Source organism: Anomalospiza imberbis, chromosome 1, assembly GCF_031753505.1.
Source record: "Anomalospiza imberbis isolate Cuckoo-Finch-1a 21T00152 chromosome 1, ASM3175350v1, whole genome shotgun sequence".
NCBI lineage: Eukaryota > Metazoa > Chordata > Aves > Passeriformes > Viduidae > Anomalospiza > Anomalospiza imberbis.
In genome coordinates, this window is record NC_089681.1 from 13326610 (window position 1) to 13344627 (window position 18018).

Genomic DNA, 18018 nt, shown 5'->3' on the forward strand with positions numbered 1-18018 from the left:
AAATACATGGGAGTTTTTATTCATATAAAAACCAAATACACTGGTTGAAAAATACACAAAGCTTTGTAAATCAAGTTAAGCTATATTCCTTTTAACAAACAAAATAAATACACATATAAAATACAACCTCTTTTCATTTGAATTTAAAAAAAATTAAAACTTTCAGTATAAAAAGTTTCCAACTTTGCTCTTGTGCTTAAAGAATGAGTCTATATAACTACACTGACCAAAGTCCTCCCAGTGTGCAGATCTGTGTGTGCCTTGGGCAGTATCATGCTTCTCAAGTCAGAAGTGCTCTGTCTCCACAGCTCCTGGGAAGGTGCGAACAGAATCCACACAGTGCCTCTACTTGCTACTCTTCTCCAAAACCCATTCAATCACCTGGGCAAATAAATGAGAAAACAAACAATTTACATAACTCCTGGTTTTGAAAGCAAATTAAGAATATCTCAGAGACTTTATCAATTCTTTCTTTAGTCCTTGGTCACCATCTGTGTTAGTATTTACTAAACAGGATTTAAAAGCACACTACTCAAGATAAGAAAGTATTGTTAATAACCTGAGAGGAAACAGCATTACCCTAGAATTGTATTTAATCTTACAGAATGCTTTGTCTTTAGGAAAAGGCATTTTTAGAACCCCTGAACTGAAATACTTCACCCCATTCTCTCCATATACCAGCTAGAAGGTGCACATAATGCCAAACAGCTCATGCTTCCAGCAGTAAAAGTTCCTAATGCCAGAGAAGAAAGCAATGAAGGATAATTTGTGTGCTGCTGAATCTACCACCATTATCACTGCTGCTTTCCAAACAGGGCAGTTGTTCAGACCACTGACTAGTCCTCTAGTCCTTGGCAATTACATTTTTGTAAAGTAACTTCAAAATACTCTCTAATACAGGGAGACGTAAGCAGTTTAGGAGAACACCAATTTTAATGCCTTTTGCCAACAGCAAATATACAAAAAACTACCAATTTTCTGCCCAGACAAAGATAGAGGTGAGAAGCAGTGTATCAGCACAATAGCCCAGTTCAACACCAAACATCACAACCCATAGAGTTGTTGAAACTTTATCATCCATACAAAGCAATCCACAAAGGAATACAGCACAGAACACAGTAAATACTGCTCTCACAGAAGAAGTTCTCTGGGGATCTAGCAGCTTTCTTGAGAGTCTGTTCTATTACTTACCTGAGTTCAAATTTTTCCATTTAATTTATGATTATGAAAACTGCACTGTAATTATGCATGACACTTTTTTTCCTTTTTTCCCCCCCAAATCATAGTCACTTCAGTGTATGTCTCACAATTTAGAATCAGAGTTACTTAATTTCTGGAGGAATATTTACTTCTGTTATTCTGTCATTTGCTCTGTGCTGCTGTTCATGTAAGTCCCACATTATGCACAAATAACCCCACCTGATATCCCTTGTGCTTACAGTTACTCACAAGCCAAAAAATACTGATTTTCATTGCTTCTTTTAAAAATTTTATTTCCTTTTAAAGACCTGCTTATTACTTCCTAACCTTTGAAATGTTATTTCCTTCAACACAAGAAAAATTCCCTAATGATCCTAATTAAAGAAAAATATAATCTCTCTTTTTTTTTTTGTTGTTTGTTTGTTTGTTTCAGTGATGTAGAAACATTTATTGTCTTTGTTTCCATTTCCCACTGTGGCATCATCTTGGCAGCTGTAACTAAAACACCATCCAAAATCTGGAAATTTTGCATTGGGTCTACTGAGAGAGGGTTTGTGTGAGATCAGAGTGAAACAAGACCCACAGGTGAGGGTATGCACCTCTTCATCTCTTAAAGCTGTGGACTAAACCATCCTGCAGCTATGTACAGGTCTTACCTGTTTAGCATTGCTATTTGCTGTTTTCTTCATTTCATCAATAAGTCCTCTAGAAGTTTTAAGGTCCTAAATACGAAACAAAAAGCCACAGAAGTCAGTCAACTCATATGGTCACTCGATTTTTGGGTTATAGGAGCCCTAAATAACCAGGGCAGTGTTACATTTTTATCACCTTGTTCAGAACAACAGAAGAATTATTTGCCTTTGCTTTTTTAATTAAAAAAGGAAAATAATTTAAACCTATTCCAATGGGCTGCAGGTTTCCTTATAGCAGTCCAAACCTAGTACTCAATTATGACTGAGTCTTCCTAAACTTCTGCATATTTCTGCACAGTTTCCAGACTTTTTTTTTTCTTCAATGATATTCAAAGTTCTTGCAGTCTTGACTGAAATCCTGTTTCTATATAAACATGGAAATCAGCTGTAGACTTACCCTGTAATACAGAGTTCTGGCAAAGAACAGAGAAGCAGACATCAGAAAAGAAAACCAGTACAGAAAAGGGAAAAATCTAGAATGACATTTCTGTTTTGCAGTCCATTTAATGAGTCCAACCTAATCTACTCTTTTAAAGAATGCAAGAACAAAACTTTGCCTAGAGAGAAAGAAAATGCATTCACTACTTGTCTTCAGAGGAAAACAATGCCTATGTTACCATGCTTTTGAATTATGCAGCACACAAAAGGATTCAAAGGACTCCCACAGACTTGGAGCTGCAAGACAGTTCAGGAGAACACAATCCTGTGATACCTCTCTCTAGAAAGGACAGGATCACTACCATATTCATCCTTTTCCTTTTCCACTTGAAATGGAACCACAAATCCTGATTTGCTCTACTCACACATCCCTACATGCAGCCCTTTCTGATTTTGGATTAGGAGATCTTCCTTCAGGGCATATTTCAGGGAGATTTTTGGAGCACTTACAGAATGACTGCACAACTGTGTTCCAATTATTTAAGAAGTTGGTTATTATCAGCAAGATGTTCTGATTGTGTAAGCATCCAGCCCTGCTCAGCTTTCTTTGCGCTTAAAGCACTATTACTGAAGTTGGCTAAACTGAGCTGGTTCACCCATAGTGGTAGTTTAAACACATGCAAATGAACAGAACAGCTCAGCTTGTGAGCAATAGCTTTTAATCACTCCATACTGTAATTAACTTGATTTTGTGCTCAGACCAAGTAACATGGGCTTCAGCATTTACTCCCAGGTATTGTGGAAAGAATTCTCATCTCCCCCTAAACACAAGGTTGATGCAATTCTACAGGGTGCTGCTGAGCCAGTATGTGTTAGATAATAGAGCACGTCATGTCAGGGAACTGCAATTTCTGAGTCAGTTCTGTAAGCTACTTATTGAGCCAACAACCTTAGAAAAAGGGTGAAAGCTGAGCTGTCACAGCTACAGCTGGGAGATACTCTATTGCCTCCTTAGCTGTTGCAGCTCTAAGAGTGACCTGACCTAACAGGCCCATGCTTTAGCATATAATTTCACTATGTATAAAAGGCTACTGCTTTAAAAGGTTTTAAAACAAACAAAACCCCACCAAACTACATTGTAAAACTACCTTCTCCACAATCTACACATTACTAACACACCACTGGGAAACATTAGCTTAATCAACTCTGAATATCCCACATGCTGTCTCAAATTCTATTCAGGAGTGGCTTCACTTAACTAAGAAGAACTGTAAGACTGTGTCTTCTAATTACCTTTAAGTAGAATTTTGATATCTCAAATAGACGCTGGCTGCATGATGCAAAGCACTTATGATCCTCTGCAATTCCATGTTTCTGAAGAGTCTTAGCAACCACCTCCTTCAGCATCTTTGAAACAGAAGAAGCACACTCAGAAGTTCATCCCAACTATTGACACAAAAAATTGTTCAAGGGAAGCAAAAAAGCCCAACACAGAAAACCTGATCTTTTGTGATCTTGCCTGTCTTTAATCTATTGCCAAATGTGATCAGCTCACTGCCCGAATTGGAGCAGAGTTATTTAACAATCTATTTTTATTTCCTTCATTTAAAAAAAATTAAGAAAATGCTTACATATCAAGGATCATGGAGCTTGGAAGATAAAAAAGATGTCAGTATTATCTTGGTTTTTTTTTTTCTCCAAAATAATATATATAAAATGATCACTTTTTGCTGTACTGATATTCCCTTGTTTGATGCATACATATTTTTAAAAAAAATTAAAATCTGACACTAAAATCTCATTAGAAAATTTCCTCTGACATTCTTTACATCAGAGATGTTTAAACTCTGCTGTAGATCTGAATGAATCACACCAATTTATGCTTCCTTGGACTATTCCAACTTGCCTTTGACAGTACCTTAACATTCTTGCAGTGTTCTCCTTTTACCCTGGGATTAATTTAAAATTTGTATCACCAAGTCAGAAACAGTTTTGTGTATTGTATTTTAGAAGAGGCATTCCTAATATGCACAGCTATTAATGAAACATTATTCCACCAAATTGTTTAACTGCTATCTCAATTAACTGATTTATAGAACTACAGGAATCTCTTTATTCTCAGACTAGTCTGTTCCTCCACAATGCCTTTCACCCTTCCAGAACATATATCGCTTTGGTGCCTTTAGGTTTTATATTAATCATCTGTATCTCATAACTCCTATGAATTGCTATTCATTTCTACCTTTTTTATTCCTCCTTGTTATCTCTCTCAGCCTTAATTTTCTTGGCACGATAAAATTTTCTTTCCACATTTTTTCATTCTTTGCTTCTGCAGCACTCTCCTCAGTGCCTTCAGGATTTACTTACACAAGTGAACAAATTCAGTAACAAATACAGATTAAGATAGTTCACCTTGAGTTAAAATTTTTTTGCAAATCAAATCCCATGGAAAGAAGTTACACAGCTCTTCTTCACTAAGAGAACAAGGTAGATTTTTACCCTCGTGTGTTTCTGGGATCTCGATTCCTTCTCTGGTTTTGCAGCCTCAGGCTCTGCAGCTGAGCCAGCACTGGTGGCTGCTCTGTGGCCTCGGCCGGGCAGTTTCGATGGCACTGCAGCCACAGACACGGATCTCTCCGAGTGCTTCCTCGTCACAGCAACTGCACAGTGACTCCTGCTGCTTCCACTTGCCTGAGACAGGAGCGAGTCTGTACTCTCAGATTTGGTTAGCCTACAAAGAATAGTAAAAAAACCCAATAAAAATAACTTTCAGGTTTTGTACCGACTCTTTTAGTGCCGTTGTTTCTGCTAGAGAGGCTGCTGCTTTAGAGCAGTAAGTACTGAGCATTCCTGCAAACAACATCTGAAAACAGCAGGCAGGAAGACAGGATTTTATTCTGTAATTTTTTTTGTATTAGAAGAACACTCTGTTGACTGGATTGGGCTCTGATATGTAGACCCACTGCACCTCTGATTAAATGTGTAGAAACAAATTGAAGAAATCAGGTAACTAAGAAAATAAAACTCTTGGGAAGAGAATTGGCCTCCAGTCTTCAGATGAGACAAAACTTCTTGAAAATATCAAATTTCTCTTGGCCCTATAGGAATGTTGCAACTCATCTTTAACTACAAGAAGCTGGGCATTATAATTCTATGGGAACATTGTAATCCTTGATGCTTCAACTGTAAGAGCATTAGTAATTCCAAACTTACAAATTCCAATTTACAAAATGTTAAGCATAATCGCATCTTCTTTTCTAACTATTCAGTAAGCTGCGAAAGATATACATATTTCTAAAACCAGACCTCTGTTAAAGGCTTATTGTGATTAGAATGCAAAGGGTATCAAACTGGAAATAAGGAAGAAGTGAAGTATTACAGGAAAAAAGTGAATTTGGAAATAGCGTTACCTAGCAGCTATTATTCAGTGACAGAGTTTGCATCTTCAGAGTGAGGACAAGGTACAAAGGGAAATCTTAAAAACTAAACTTCCAGAAAAGACTTTAATAAACAAGGCTGACAAAAAAATTGAATTTTGGTAGGTCATCTTATGCCAGCAGTCCTTTGGATTAGAAATTCAATTATTCTGTTTGTACAATCCTTGGCTTTCTAAACTTTTAGTTGTTCATTTGTAATACAGGAGCACTGACTGTTTCAGTCCTAGATGATGCTGTCATCTTTTCAAAGGCACTTGAGACTGCAAGATATAACCACAAATCTGTTAAATAAAATGTGCCTGTGCTGCATGGTTTTGATAATCTAATGCCATTGATGAGAAATCATACTTAAGAAAAAAAAATGAACCTACAGAAGAGGATTAAATAAGTAGAACATTTGTCTAGATAGCTTCACTGAAACATTTTGAAATCAAAGAAAAGATGCAGTTCACAAGAGACTACTGAAACATTTCATGCTAAAGATTCATTTTATTCAGGGCATTACCTTTTCTTGGGATAAAAGTAATCCAGGTCTTTTGATCTGCGTTTTAGCCTTGATGTCTCTGTTTTGAATTCACTTTGTAAAGTCTCTCCATCAGGGACACTTCCAGGCTCTGACAAGACTGCAGGAGATGGGAGAGGACTCAAGACAAGTGGCACAGGGCAGCACTCTTTGGTGCAAGTAGTCTGAGTTTCATAGCGAATAAGACGAGTTTGAAGTTCAGCATATCCCACATCTCTCTCCAAGGCTCTTCTGTTATCAAGACAATATCTAAAATTGAAATTGGGTGAGATATCTGTGAGAGAAAGTCTCTGGTTTATTACATTCAGGAGAACTTACTTCTGACAGTCATGTGAACTCCAAAACCTTTTTTTTTGTTTGAACTGGTATACTGTTCTGAAAGACAACTTTTAACAGCCCAGTAAATTAATATTTGCCTGATGGATTTTACTATACTTAAGTCCAACTCCAACAAAGAAACTGAATTATATATTATTTGTAACTCTTTATCCTGTTCTTATAAGATTTCCATGGACATTAGCAGAACTTTTTCCTTGAACAAACTCTTTGAAATGCAACTTTTAGCTTTGTCTGAGATAAACACTGCTGTATGAGAGATTCACATTTTTTTAAGTACTAAAAATACAAAAAAGTAGCAGTTAACAAGCACAAGCTTCCTATTGACTACAATGAATAAGTGGTTTAATCAACCAAATCAACAGAACAAACTGTATTGATTACAGTGGGGCTGAAAGACAACAAATGAACAAGTGCTAACTCAGTGAAACATACACATGAGGTAACACAAAATGTGTCTTAACTAACTTTTCTCTGGTATAAATGATTTCCAGGATTCCTTGCAAGAGAACAGTGTTTCATTGCCCCATAACTTACTGTACTGCAGGGAAAGGTAACAGTAAATCCTGTATTATTTCAGACTCTTTGTTACAAATTGTTTTCAGCAGTGTGAGCTATTGCTCAGCCTACCCTTCCAAGTGCTCAGCAATGTTCCCTACTCTTAGGAATGCAAGACACATTCTTTACTTTTATCTCTTAAATGGAGGCATGTTAAATTGCTATTTCTGATGTTTCCCCTTTCTTCAGAGTATTTTCAGTATATTCAGGGACAAATTAATTTTTCTAATAACTGGCTGATGAATCCATTTCTACAGTTGAGGAAGATTTTCCACTAGAAATAAATTCATTATCTGATAAGAGAGTAAGTTGTCTGAACTTAAAAATTTCAAGGTATTTAATTTTTCTTATTTATATTCTCTGTCCCCTGAGTAGTCACATATCCTAACAAGAAAAAAATCTATTTAACTTTAGAAGTTAAATTGCCATTTTACTCACTGCTTTAATGGCAATTGCTTTCTCTTTGCAAAACAGCATTCAAGTGTCTGGCATGTGTTCATTACACAAATATTTGATTTAATCATAAATAGGAACAGCCTCGTGTTCAGAAGTCCTGGTCTTCATGGGGGACTTCAGCCATCCCAATAATCTGTTGTAGGGCTAATACCTAGGACAGAGGCAATCCAGGAGGCTCCTGGAATGCACTGGTAACTTCCTTCTCTGAGTGAGGTGAGGTAAGGTGCTATCTTGAACCTTGTGCCCACCAAAAAGGAGGGGGTGGTGGGGAATGTGAAGCTCAAGGGCAGCCTTGGCTGCAGTGACCATTAAATAGTGGAGTAAACTCACCCTGGATTTCAGGAGAGTAGTTTGCCACTGACACCAAGCTCTGTGGCATGGTCAACACTAGAGGGAAGGGATCCCATTCAGAGACTTGAGAGGTGGCCCTGTGCAAACCTGATGAGGTTCAACAAGGCCAAGTGCAAGGTCCTGCACCTGGGTAAGGGCAAAGCCAGCACAAATACAGGCTGAGTGAAAACTTAATTAAGAGCAGCTCCAGGGAAAAAGATGTGGGATGTTGGTGCCTCCTGCCCATGGCATGGAGGCTGCAACTAGATGATCTTTAAGGTCCCTTCCAACTCAAACCATTCTAAGATAACTGCTACTCCTTGCTTTTTTAGCAAGACTTTACCTCCAAATATAAAAACAGCAGCTGGGCAAATGAAAACTGCATAGTACCAAGCATATCTGCCCCATGAACACAATACTCTTGTTACAATATGTTCTGGTCATCCACTACCTCCCACTCTACTGCTTCCCTCCCATACTTGTGCACATTGCCCCTGCAATATTAATATGCAAGGATCTTCCTCCTCTCCACAATACCCAGGCCCCCCTGTGGTCTATATCTGTCATCTTTTGCTAGGAGAAGAGGCAGCACAAGCTGTACTGTGCCTAATTTGAAATCTCAGGCACACTCCTTGCTGAGGTCAGGCAGGGCAGCAAGATACCACATAGCAACAGACAACAGACAAGCGGTTTCTTCCCACACCTAACATATGCATTTCTCTTTTCTACCCAGTTGCCTCTCTGTGTCACATATTACAAATCTAAAAAGGCTAACAGGCTCAAGAGTTGCTGTTTAGAAAAAGAGAAAACTAAAGAGATAGGAGTGCTTCATTGCCCTGGAGAACCTGGCTAAAATTAGAAAATATTAAACACAGGCTTAATCAAACTATTTGTAAAATTGATAGGGAAAAATACCAGCAGCATTGTTAGTCAATTCTGATAATCTGAAAACGTGATTTTAGGAGGCAGCAGAAGTTAGCACAAAAACTGAAACAACTATGGTTGGTATCCACTGCCCTTCTTAATATATACTGCAATAAGACTGTCTGTAGGGAAGAGTTATGCTTAATTATCTACTCCAGTATTTCTATAGCCTTTTTCTGTTTCTCCTCAATGTCAATATTTGTATTTATCTAAACTATTTTTATAAAGCTATATTATGTGACAGTTTGTCCATTTGTTTGCTTTGACAAATCACTATTGCTGGCTGGCTGAGACTAACACTCCTAGCCATATGGATCCTTTTGAACATTGTTACCAACACTTGCCTGCTGGTGTTTTCAGGTTCCCTGAACATAGGTAGTAGCATCACAGCAGGTCTCATTAAACCTTTTGACTAGTCTGAAAGTGTCTACAATTAAATATCAAAGCAGAAACTATGTATGTACTGAAAGCATGTGCTTCCCTAAGAACTTGATATGTACTAATTCCCTTGCCATTTTTAGGTCTGAATTAAAATTTTCAGAGACACTGAGAATAGATACAGCAGTACAACTGAAAAAAAAGAGACCTTCAATATTTCTACATTACCATCAAGGCAGGAATGTTGCAATTTAAACCAGTGACATTTAAACCATAATTAACATGCCCTTAACATGTTGCTGGAAATATTTCTAATTATACCTAGACTGGAAACTAAAAAATAAATCTGGGAAAAGAAGCCAGGAAACTTACTCAAGTCCATGATAATGGCATCCAGCTGCTTCTTCAAAAGGCAAACCTCTGAGTTTTCGGGGACTAAGCTCTGGTGTCAAAAGAAATGCATTTTCACTGAAAGGAGCAAAACAAAGATCTATTTTAACCAGTTACCATCAGGATAAATTATACTTCCAAAAATCAGAAACAAATGCCTTGACATAGGAAGACCAAAACAGCATGTCTTGCAGCTAAGACCCTAGGATAAAGCATCAATGGAAAATTAAATCTGTATTGATGTGAGAATTTAAGTTCAACTAATTCCTACTGAGCTATTATTGTTAGAAGCTCTCAGACATTAAGTTAAGGTCACTGCTCCAAACAATTTACCAATAAAACTAGGCAAATATCATAATAGGACACCTGAGTAGTAGAATGAACTGAGAGGAACTGGGAAGTGACCTCCCATTTCTCAATCATACACTGTAAGCAGTGAATTCCTACCCTTTAGCTTCAAATTGTTGCCTCACCTAACGCTCATCTTTCCCAGACTACAGAACTAATGGCTTGTTTCTTTGGATATTTCAATTCCAGCTAGTAACTCTCTGCAGCTAAATCATAAGAATGTATTTGTTTGAGAGTACTTCAAGGGAATAAGCCATAGCAAGGCAGATAGAAAGATCTTGCTGCCAGATCTCAACATTCCCTGGCATTTATCTCTAAAGAAGGGATGACAGGCAAGATGTAACAGAATCTGAAACTTACACATTGCTTCAAATTTTATTCATATAGACTGCCTCTGCACCATTTCCACTGGAATAATCTGAGAAAAACATCCAGGAAAGATGTGATACTGAATCTAGCAAAATGATCATTTGGAAAGACCACCAGCCAAAACTGTAATCTATCAAACTTCTATCTAAGCTCAAACACAGAAAACAAGTGAACATGCCTTTAATTCACCAGTCTCTCTCAAAATCTCTTCAATCCTTCTGTTGGTCAGGAAGATCCTTAGGTCCATACTCACTGTTCTTGATCATCTACTGTGCAAAGCTCCTCATAATTCCAGAGAATTTAGTAAGAGCATCTGCTAGGGGAGTGAGCAGCTCCGAGTACAGTGTTCTGCAGGACTCAATTCAAATTCAGATCTCACTCATCTCTATCTTAAAGCAAATCATTCAGGACACTCAAGGTATTCTATGCTATTGTGCTTCTCTGGAGGCTTTTGGAAAAAAAAAATCAAAGACTAAAAAAATAGATCTTTTTAGTGAAAAATTATTCACTTCTTTCCCACACAACTAGTTGGAAGGAAAATATTTTAGCCAAATTTCTAAATCTTCTGCACTCATTAACAACCCAGTAGGATATTCTAAATCTTTACTGCATACTTTCTAATTTGCTTGAATTCTCTGCTCAGAACATATTAGTTGTAAAACTTCAGTAACTATTTTACAGAAGTCTCAAAAATCCAAAGTACTGCAGAACCTTTCCCTTGCACAGGCACTCATTACAGATAATGAAGTCTGAAAAGGGTCAAGGGTTGTACCAAATAATTGCATCATAGTTTCTATTATTCAGTATTAAAAAGGTCAACAAATATAATTTTAGTGACTGCAAAGACTGTCTCACCTACCTAGCAGTCTGTGACACACTGCACAAATAGTACAGGTTCTGCTTCTACAAACACTGACTCTTATAGAGTCTGGCCTTAACTCTAACAGATGTTCAGATCCTGAAAATTATTCCAATAACTCCATGTATCTATCATCCTGCTGAAAAAGCAGTGGTTAATATACTAATACATACGAGGAGACACACTAAGAATGAATATTTGCAAAGCCACCAGAGTACCTAAGTTTCCTTCAAGTAGCACTTTACCACATAAAAAGCATGACAGTAGACACAGTTAAACAGGCTCAGCTATTTTCTTTTCTTATTTTGTCTTCCCACCTAGACTCGCCTCCACTGAAAGAAATCACACCAAAAAATTAAAGCTCTACCACAGTAGCTTCTGCTTTACTAGAAATACTCTTTTGGAAATGGACACATAAGGCAGCAGCAGCTTGGCAGGGCTCTCTCTACCAGTAACACATTTGTGCTTCCTGTGATGATTTTGTTATTTAAATGCCTAGGACCAAGATCATAATGTCCAGCCATTTCAGATTCTGAAAGAACTAAACAGCAATACTGACTGGAGACCAAAACAGTTGATTTCACTGGCAGGCATGTGATGTAAGATTGCCATAAACTCAAATCCAGTTTGGCCATTTTTTGACTCCCATTCCACCTTTATTTACACCCCTCTGCATCAGCTCTGAGTTTGGTCTCCAGTGGCTTTAACATGCTGATCATACCGCTTGGGAACTTGGAGTGGCTGGAGATCCCCCACAGGCAGCCCTTCTGGGGTGAAATACTTGAGCAGCTCTTTAGCATCCAGCAACGTCAGGGACTCCCGCTGACTGTCTTTGTGCCCCAGCAATTGCTCAGGTGAATGCGCAAACAGAGGAACTCTGCAAAAAAGGCAGCGAGCAAAGACCAATCTAGGATAGTTTTTTTCTTTTTTTTTTTTTTTTTAATAAAGTCATGGCATTTAAAAAAATATTAAATCATTGCTACTCTGGAGCAATTGAACTAGTACCAAAGTAAAATGAACAAAATTGTTCCTTGAGAACGTTCACAAAAATGTTCATGATAATTGGTGCAAATTCTCTAAAATTCAACTGAATAAAGTAATTTCTTCAAGAATTTAGAGATTTAGAGCTTGGTTATGAATTACAACATGGGAAGAAGATTATTCACCTTTTTTCTATTTTTTTTTGACCAAAAATTGGTTCCCATTTAAAAAAATTTAAAAATATACAATATCTAGGAAAGGAACAATAAAGCCACTACAGCATGCAACCTTCCACTCTTTTTTAGTGTCTTCAATCAAGATTGTCAAACTTCTCCCTTTTTATTCCCTTTGTAAGAAATACATTTTATCCTGATACAGGATAAGAAAGATGCTCAATTCAGATTATGAGCAATAAAATAAACATTGACTATGTAACAGAAAAGTCCTTCAGGAATCTTTTCAACAGCTAATTAAAAGGAAGAACTTGCCTGTCTGAGAAACAAAAGCCAATAATAATAATGATGATAATAATAATACCACCATGAGAAAGCTAATGTGAGAATTTATCACATGCAGAACTCCAATCTAAGCCGTGACCAACTATGGTACTTGAAAGAGAGAAATGGGATGGAAGTGACTCAGAAAAGGACAGCTGGACACTTGGTTCGACAGGTCTGTCAGCAGGGACATGAACACCAAAGACCATTAAGTCACATAATCACAGCTTAAGCTGAGTTGGAAGGGACCACAAGGATCATTGAGTCCAGCTCCTGCCCTGCACAGCAACATCCCCAAGAGTCATACCATGTGCCCAAGAGCTCTGTCCAAACTCCTCTTGAGCTCTGCCAGGCTGGTGCTGTGACCAGTTCCCTGGGGAGCCTGTTCAGTGCCCAGCCACACCCTGGGTAAAAAACCTTTTTCTAATGGCCAACCTAAACATTCCTTGACAAGTCTTATATAAAGTGAGAGCTTGACTGAAATCAACAGGCTGTCTTAAGTGAAACAAACATCTATGGGTTTCATTTGAACAGTACTGAAGGCAAAACATAACTAATTATAAATTTCAAACATAAAGGCAATAGGCTCTTTGCAAAATTACTTGATATATGATATCAACTATCGACTACTTGATATAAGATATCAACTACTAGATATCAACTATGGATATATGATATCAACTGACTATTTAGGAAATACAAGCAGATTAGACCTCATTGCACATGTTGACAAAAACAGCTAAATTATCTCAATTACTTAGGGTATGTTAGGAGAAAGAAAAGCTTTTGTATGTTTTCCTACCATGGCTACTATTTTCTAGAAGTAGCATTTTGGTAATTTAGTTTTAGAACTATTATACTTTTAGCTAGCTTCCAGTTGCATTTAGTCAATAAAAATCAAAACAATAATTCTTTAAATACCAAGAAATTATACCCTTGGAAATTGACAGAAAAATAGTTTTAGCCTTAAGCAATATTTTCTTTGAAAGATTATCAATATGTGTAAACAGTTTACACTATGGTTATCAACATATAAAGTTCCTCTATAGCAAAGTTCAATGGCTACTCCAAAGAAGATCTCCAGTATTTCATTATTACCTCATTTTTTGTTTGTTTTTTTCAAAGTTTTCCAAATTCTGAAGAACGTGTCTTTCTGGCCACTCCAATGGATTTCGCTCTATTAAATCAGGCTCTGCAAGAAATACATGTTGGATAACCCTAAATAAAGACTCTTATTCCTCAAAGAAATAGATCTATAGTCCTTTATATACAGATATTCCTCAATGCATATCTCTAAAAGTCTGTAAATAAAAATCTATCTGGTGATGCAATCAGAAATGTTTTCTGGACAATTTTTTTGTCAGGTTAGAAAAAGGAATTCGGAAATACAAGGGTAATCTCAGTTTGCAAAATAAGCCTAGAAAGCTACTTTCCTTTTCCTTCCATGTTTTTCTCTTTTGGTAAAAAGATTTTACTCCTTTTAGTAAAAGATTGATGACCAGTATGAGAAAACATCCAAAGAAAATAAACAGCATATTTTGTAAATAAAAATACTTACCACAAGTCACAGTGTAAGACCTTGTTTTATTGCAGACCTTCTGTAGAACAGGTTTAGGAAGACTAGTGCTGCACAGGTCCAAAAAACATTCTCTTGTGAGTTTTAATAAGCTTTTAAACTCATTGGTAGAAATAACTACAGGCTGCTTGGTCAATTCCTTTCTCTCTATAAAAGAAAAAATAAAAGGTACTGCATCTGCTAAGTAACAAAGAACAGGAGCCTGCTAAAAAGCAATTACACAAGAAAATCCCCACCCAAAACCAGTAACACATGTAAGTTAACTTGACACTTACCATTGTACCAGTAAGATATGGGAGGTTTATTCCAAAGACAAGTGAAAAAACAGCAGTGAGAATAGCTGAAGTCACATGTGATTCATGTTTTTCCAGTCCTTTAACTTCTGGATATATGCATTTCTGAGTGTATCCAGGTTTGAATCCCCCAGAGACAAACACCTGGACTTGCTGAGACTAAAAGTGAAGGGCTCCAATATAACTGATAGCCTGTTCTGGTCTCTTTGGTCACAGTATCAAGGGTTAGGTACTTCTGGTATGATTTAGGACAATCAGTGAATCCCAACTGCTCCTACTCAGCCTCTTAATGGAAATGGGTGACCCACTCAAAAGAAACTAAAACACAAGCTCTAAAGCAGGCCCAGCCTCAGGGCTGAAGCAGATAGGAATCTGAGAATGACCAAGTTAGCAGGGGGTATGGTGTGGGAGACAAGACTACTTAGAGAAATCTTATTTTCTTGAAGCTGCTATTCTGTTAATGATAATACACTTAAATTACCTCCACAGCATGCCATTTTCAATAAGCCAGCCAATCTCTCTGAAACATTTTTTCTTTTAATTGAGTCTCTTTAAGCAATGGACTTAAGATGGAAAAAAATCAGGACACTCAAATGTACTTCTCTGCAAAGTCATAAAAATCTAAGGAGGATGATCCTTCAAGTTTTTATTATGAATGATGCATCATGATAAAGCTAACAAATCTCCAATGCATGGTTTTCCTCTGCTGCTTAAAACTTTTCAAAGAAACAATAAAATTTTAAAAAGCTGGAAAACCCAAACCAGAACTCTTGTTTTTGAAGAAGGCATATCCAGCAGTAAAGGATTTTGGGGAAATCATCACAGAATTGTATAGAATTATTTCAACGCTATGCTCAAAAATTCAGAGTATTCATGTAACAACCGCCAACACTAATTCAGTGTTCTATTTTACATTACCATGGATGTACTTCAAAATTTCTTTTTAAACTTCTGCTATTTCTCACAAAGTGACCAACACACTTTGGTTGTCAAACAACTTCAGTTTTATAAGGTGAACCATCCCATCCAATTTGAAATAAAGACATTTTAAATACTAGTTTGAGAATTACCAGAACTTTCCCATTACTTACTGAGATACTCCTTCAAGGCAAACACTTGGAGATGAGACAGTTTTGTTTCTCTCTGTACAATCTCCTCTCCACAATAGCATGGCAGAGACTTGATAAAGTCAGAAATATGAAAGCCTGTACAGATTATGAGAAATTTTTATTACAAATCTCTCTTTGGAACCATTATTTAATAGAAGGTATAAACACAGGAAACATAAAAATCTCATATTCAAAAAAAACCAGACAGACTTTCAAATATGGCTAATCATTGGAAAACCAAATTAATTAATTCCAATTGAACACTGGGAGGATAATTTCAAAGAGATGGCTGACTAGTATTTTTGAATTTCTGTACAAAACCAGTACAATGACAACACAATTAACATGACTAACATTAAAGAAGGTAAAATGATCCTAAGTTTGATATGAAGAAAGAAAAGTTTTCTCCCAACATATGGTCAAGGACTTTCAGTCTTCTGACACTGTACTAATGGGATTTTAATTAGGATAAATGGCTCAGTAGTCAGTCATAGCATACACAGATTTATTTCAATAATAACGAATTAAGTGGATAAGATGCAGGTCACTGTGCTCTTTTTCTTTGCCAGTGTTATTGAAACAAATAAAGGAGTTAGTAGAGAGTTATCTGGTAGGTGTAGTTGTAACATGGCAACTACTCCATGATAAATGGCTGCATCCCTGCTCTTCCCTAGTGGAGCAGTTAGGATAGGAGTGCCAGCTCCCACCCTAAGCACTCTGTAGTAACATGGACATTGGCAAAGGTACTGAGGGTGATAACAAAACTCAACTTGTCCACTGCCTTGCAGCTTTTATTTTAGATCATCAGTGAAACAGGACTTTCAAGATATATTTACTGAGATTTTTGGCATGGGCTGGTCAGTCTTTACATCAACAACACACACTTTCTAAACTTTAAGCTTTCATGAATTTGTTTTGCAATATTACCTGTATGTTCCTTTACAATAAACAATTTTCAACTAATCTCAATTATGAGAAATGACTGACAATAACTTTGCATAATCAATTTTAAAAATATGGTAGCAGTAAATTCTGTGAATAAATAAGCTCTTACTATATTTTCTTATGGATCTGGAAAAATATTCTTAAAAGACACTCTTATAAAAGATGTAATATTCCTCCTTGTTTTCTCCCTTTTCATACTGACTGGAGTAAATAAAAGGAACTTAAGAAATTTAGAACTTACCATTTGCCTGCATTCGGATATTCATTAATAAATAAGTGATTACACTTACCTGACTCCGCTTCTTCTGCTTTTGCCTTTAGCTTTCCATTTACTGCAGCAAGAGTGGCCATCCCATTGATCTGGCCAGCTGAATGAATCAAGGTTGCTTTACACCCTCCAGAGCCATTGCCTCGTAGCAAGAAATAATATCGGCAAGATTCCCCTTTCAGTTCAATTTCTGGAACTTAACAAACATCAAGACATAACTGGGAAAACCCCTCAGGAAAACATCTTTAAAACAAACTATAATCCACCATCAAAATTCTTTCATTTGGTTTCTTCTGTTCTGTGAGAAATCTTACTAATGACCAACCACGAGTTCTTTAACTGGGTTAAGTAACAGGCAAACCTTTCACTGCCAAAGCTACATTTTTACCATGAAACGACAAAGAGAAGTTTCTGTTCTGCTGGGTAAAAACAGGCCTTTTTGCATATGTGCATCAAAATAATGTAAGTGTTCAATGGACAAACATACAACTGCAGAAGAAAAGGAAGTATTGTACAAACTCTTCCCAAGGACGCTGCATTATTCATTAATAAAAGCTTCACTCCCTGCTCTACCCTTGTGCCTGGATCAAAGATAAAGACATTCTATTTCTGAACACTGGCATATAGAATGCAGCTTTGAAAGTAAATTAATGTGGTACCTGACAGTAACAGTGAAAGGATGGGTTTGCTATCTTTTCAAACAGAAAAAAAATTTATAGCACCTTGGAAGACATAGCAATCAGATAATGAATACCTGATATACTAAGTTTCAGAAGTCAAATATTTTCATTTCATAAGATATTTGCAGTACTGTCTCAATAATTAACTCTACAGGAACATTTAATAGTATCATAAATTTTTATTAGCAACAAATAATATATTCCTGTGTTTGTTGAAAATTTATAGTTGGACATGGGAAAAGAGGGGAAACCCCACCAACTCAATACATACATTTAGAAAAAGAAAAAAGAACAATAAACAAAAATATTCCAGAAACATTGTCATATTGTCCTGTTTCCCATGCCATTTGAAATATATTCCTTTTCCAGTTTATCCTGGCATCTCAAAGCTGATTCCTGATGAGTAAACTTTTATTTTGCATTTAAGAACTACCAATACCAAGAATTATACCTTCCCACAGATGGAAGATACACGAATCCTTAGTACAGTC

The 18018-nt window shown here is 36.7% G+C and overlaps 1 protein-coding gene across 3 annotated transcripts in view; it reads right to left on the reverse strand.

Moving 5' to 3' along the window:
* Nucleotides 1-18018, reverse strand: part of MTBP (MDM2 binding protein) — a 29030-nt gene continuing 11012 nt past the window's right edge. For all 3 annotated transcript variants that reach the window (XM_068182192.1, XM_068182182.1, XM_068182175.1), the window contains exons 12-22: nt 16870-17043; nt 15617-15730; nt 14215-14379; nt 13755-13848; nt 11900-12055; nt 9585-9680; nt 6213-6479; nt 4770-5001; nt 3564-3677; nt 1857-1922; nt 1-381 (exon numbers count right to left, since the gene is read on the reverse strand). In XM_068182192.1, the coding sequence (XP_068038293.1) occupies nt 346-381; nt 1857-1922; nt 3564-3677; nt 4770-5001; nt 6213-6479; nt 9585-9680; nt 11900-12055; nt 13755-13848; nt 14215-14379; nt 15617-15730; nt 16870-17043 (1514 nt within the window). In that variant the 3' untranslated portion in view covers nt 1-345. The remainder of the gene's footprint in view (nt 382-1856; nt 1923-3563; nt 3678-4769; nt 5002-6212; nt 6480-9584; nt 9681-11899; nt 12056-13754; nt 13849-14214; nt 14380-15616; nt 15731-16869; nt 17044-18018) is intronic.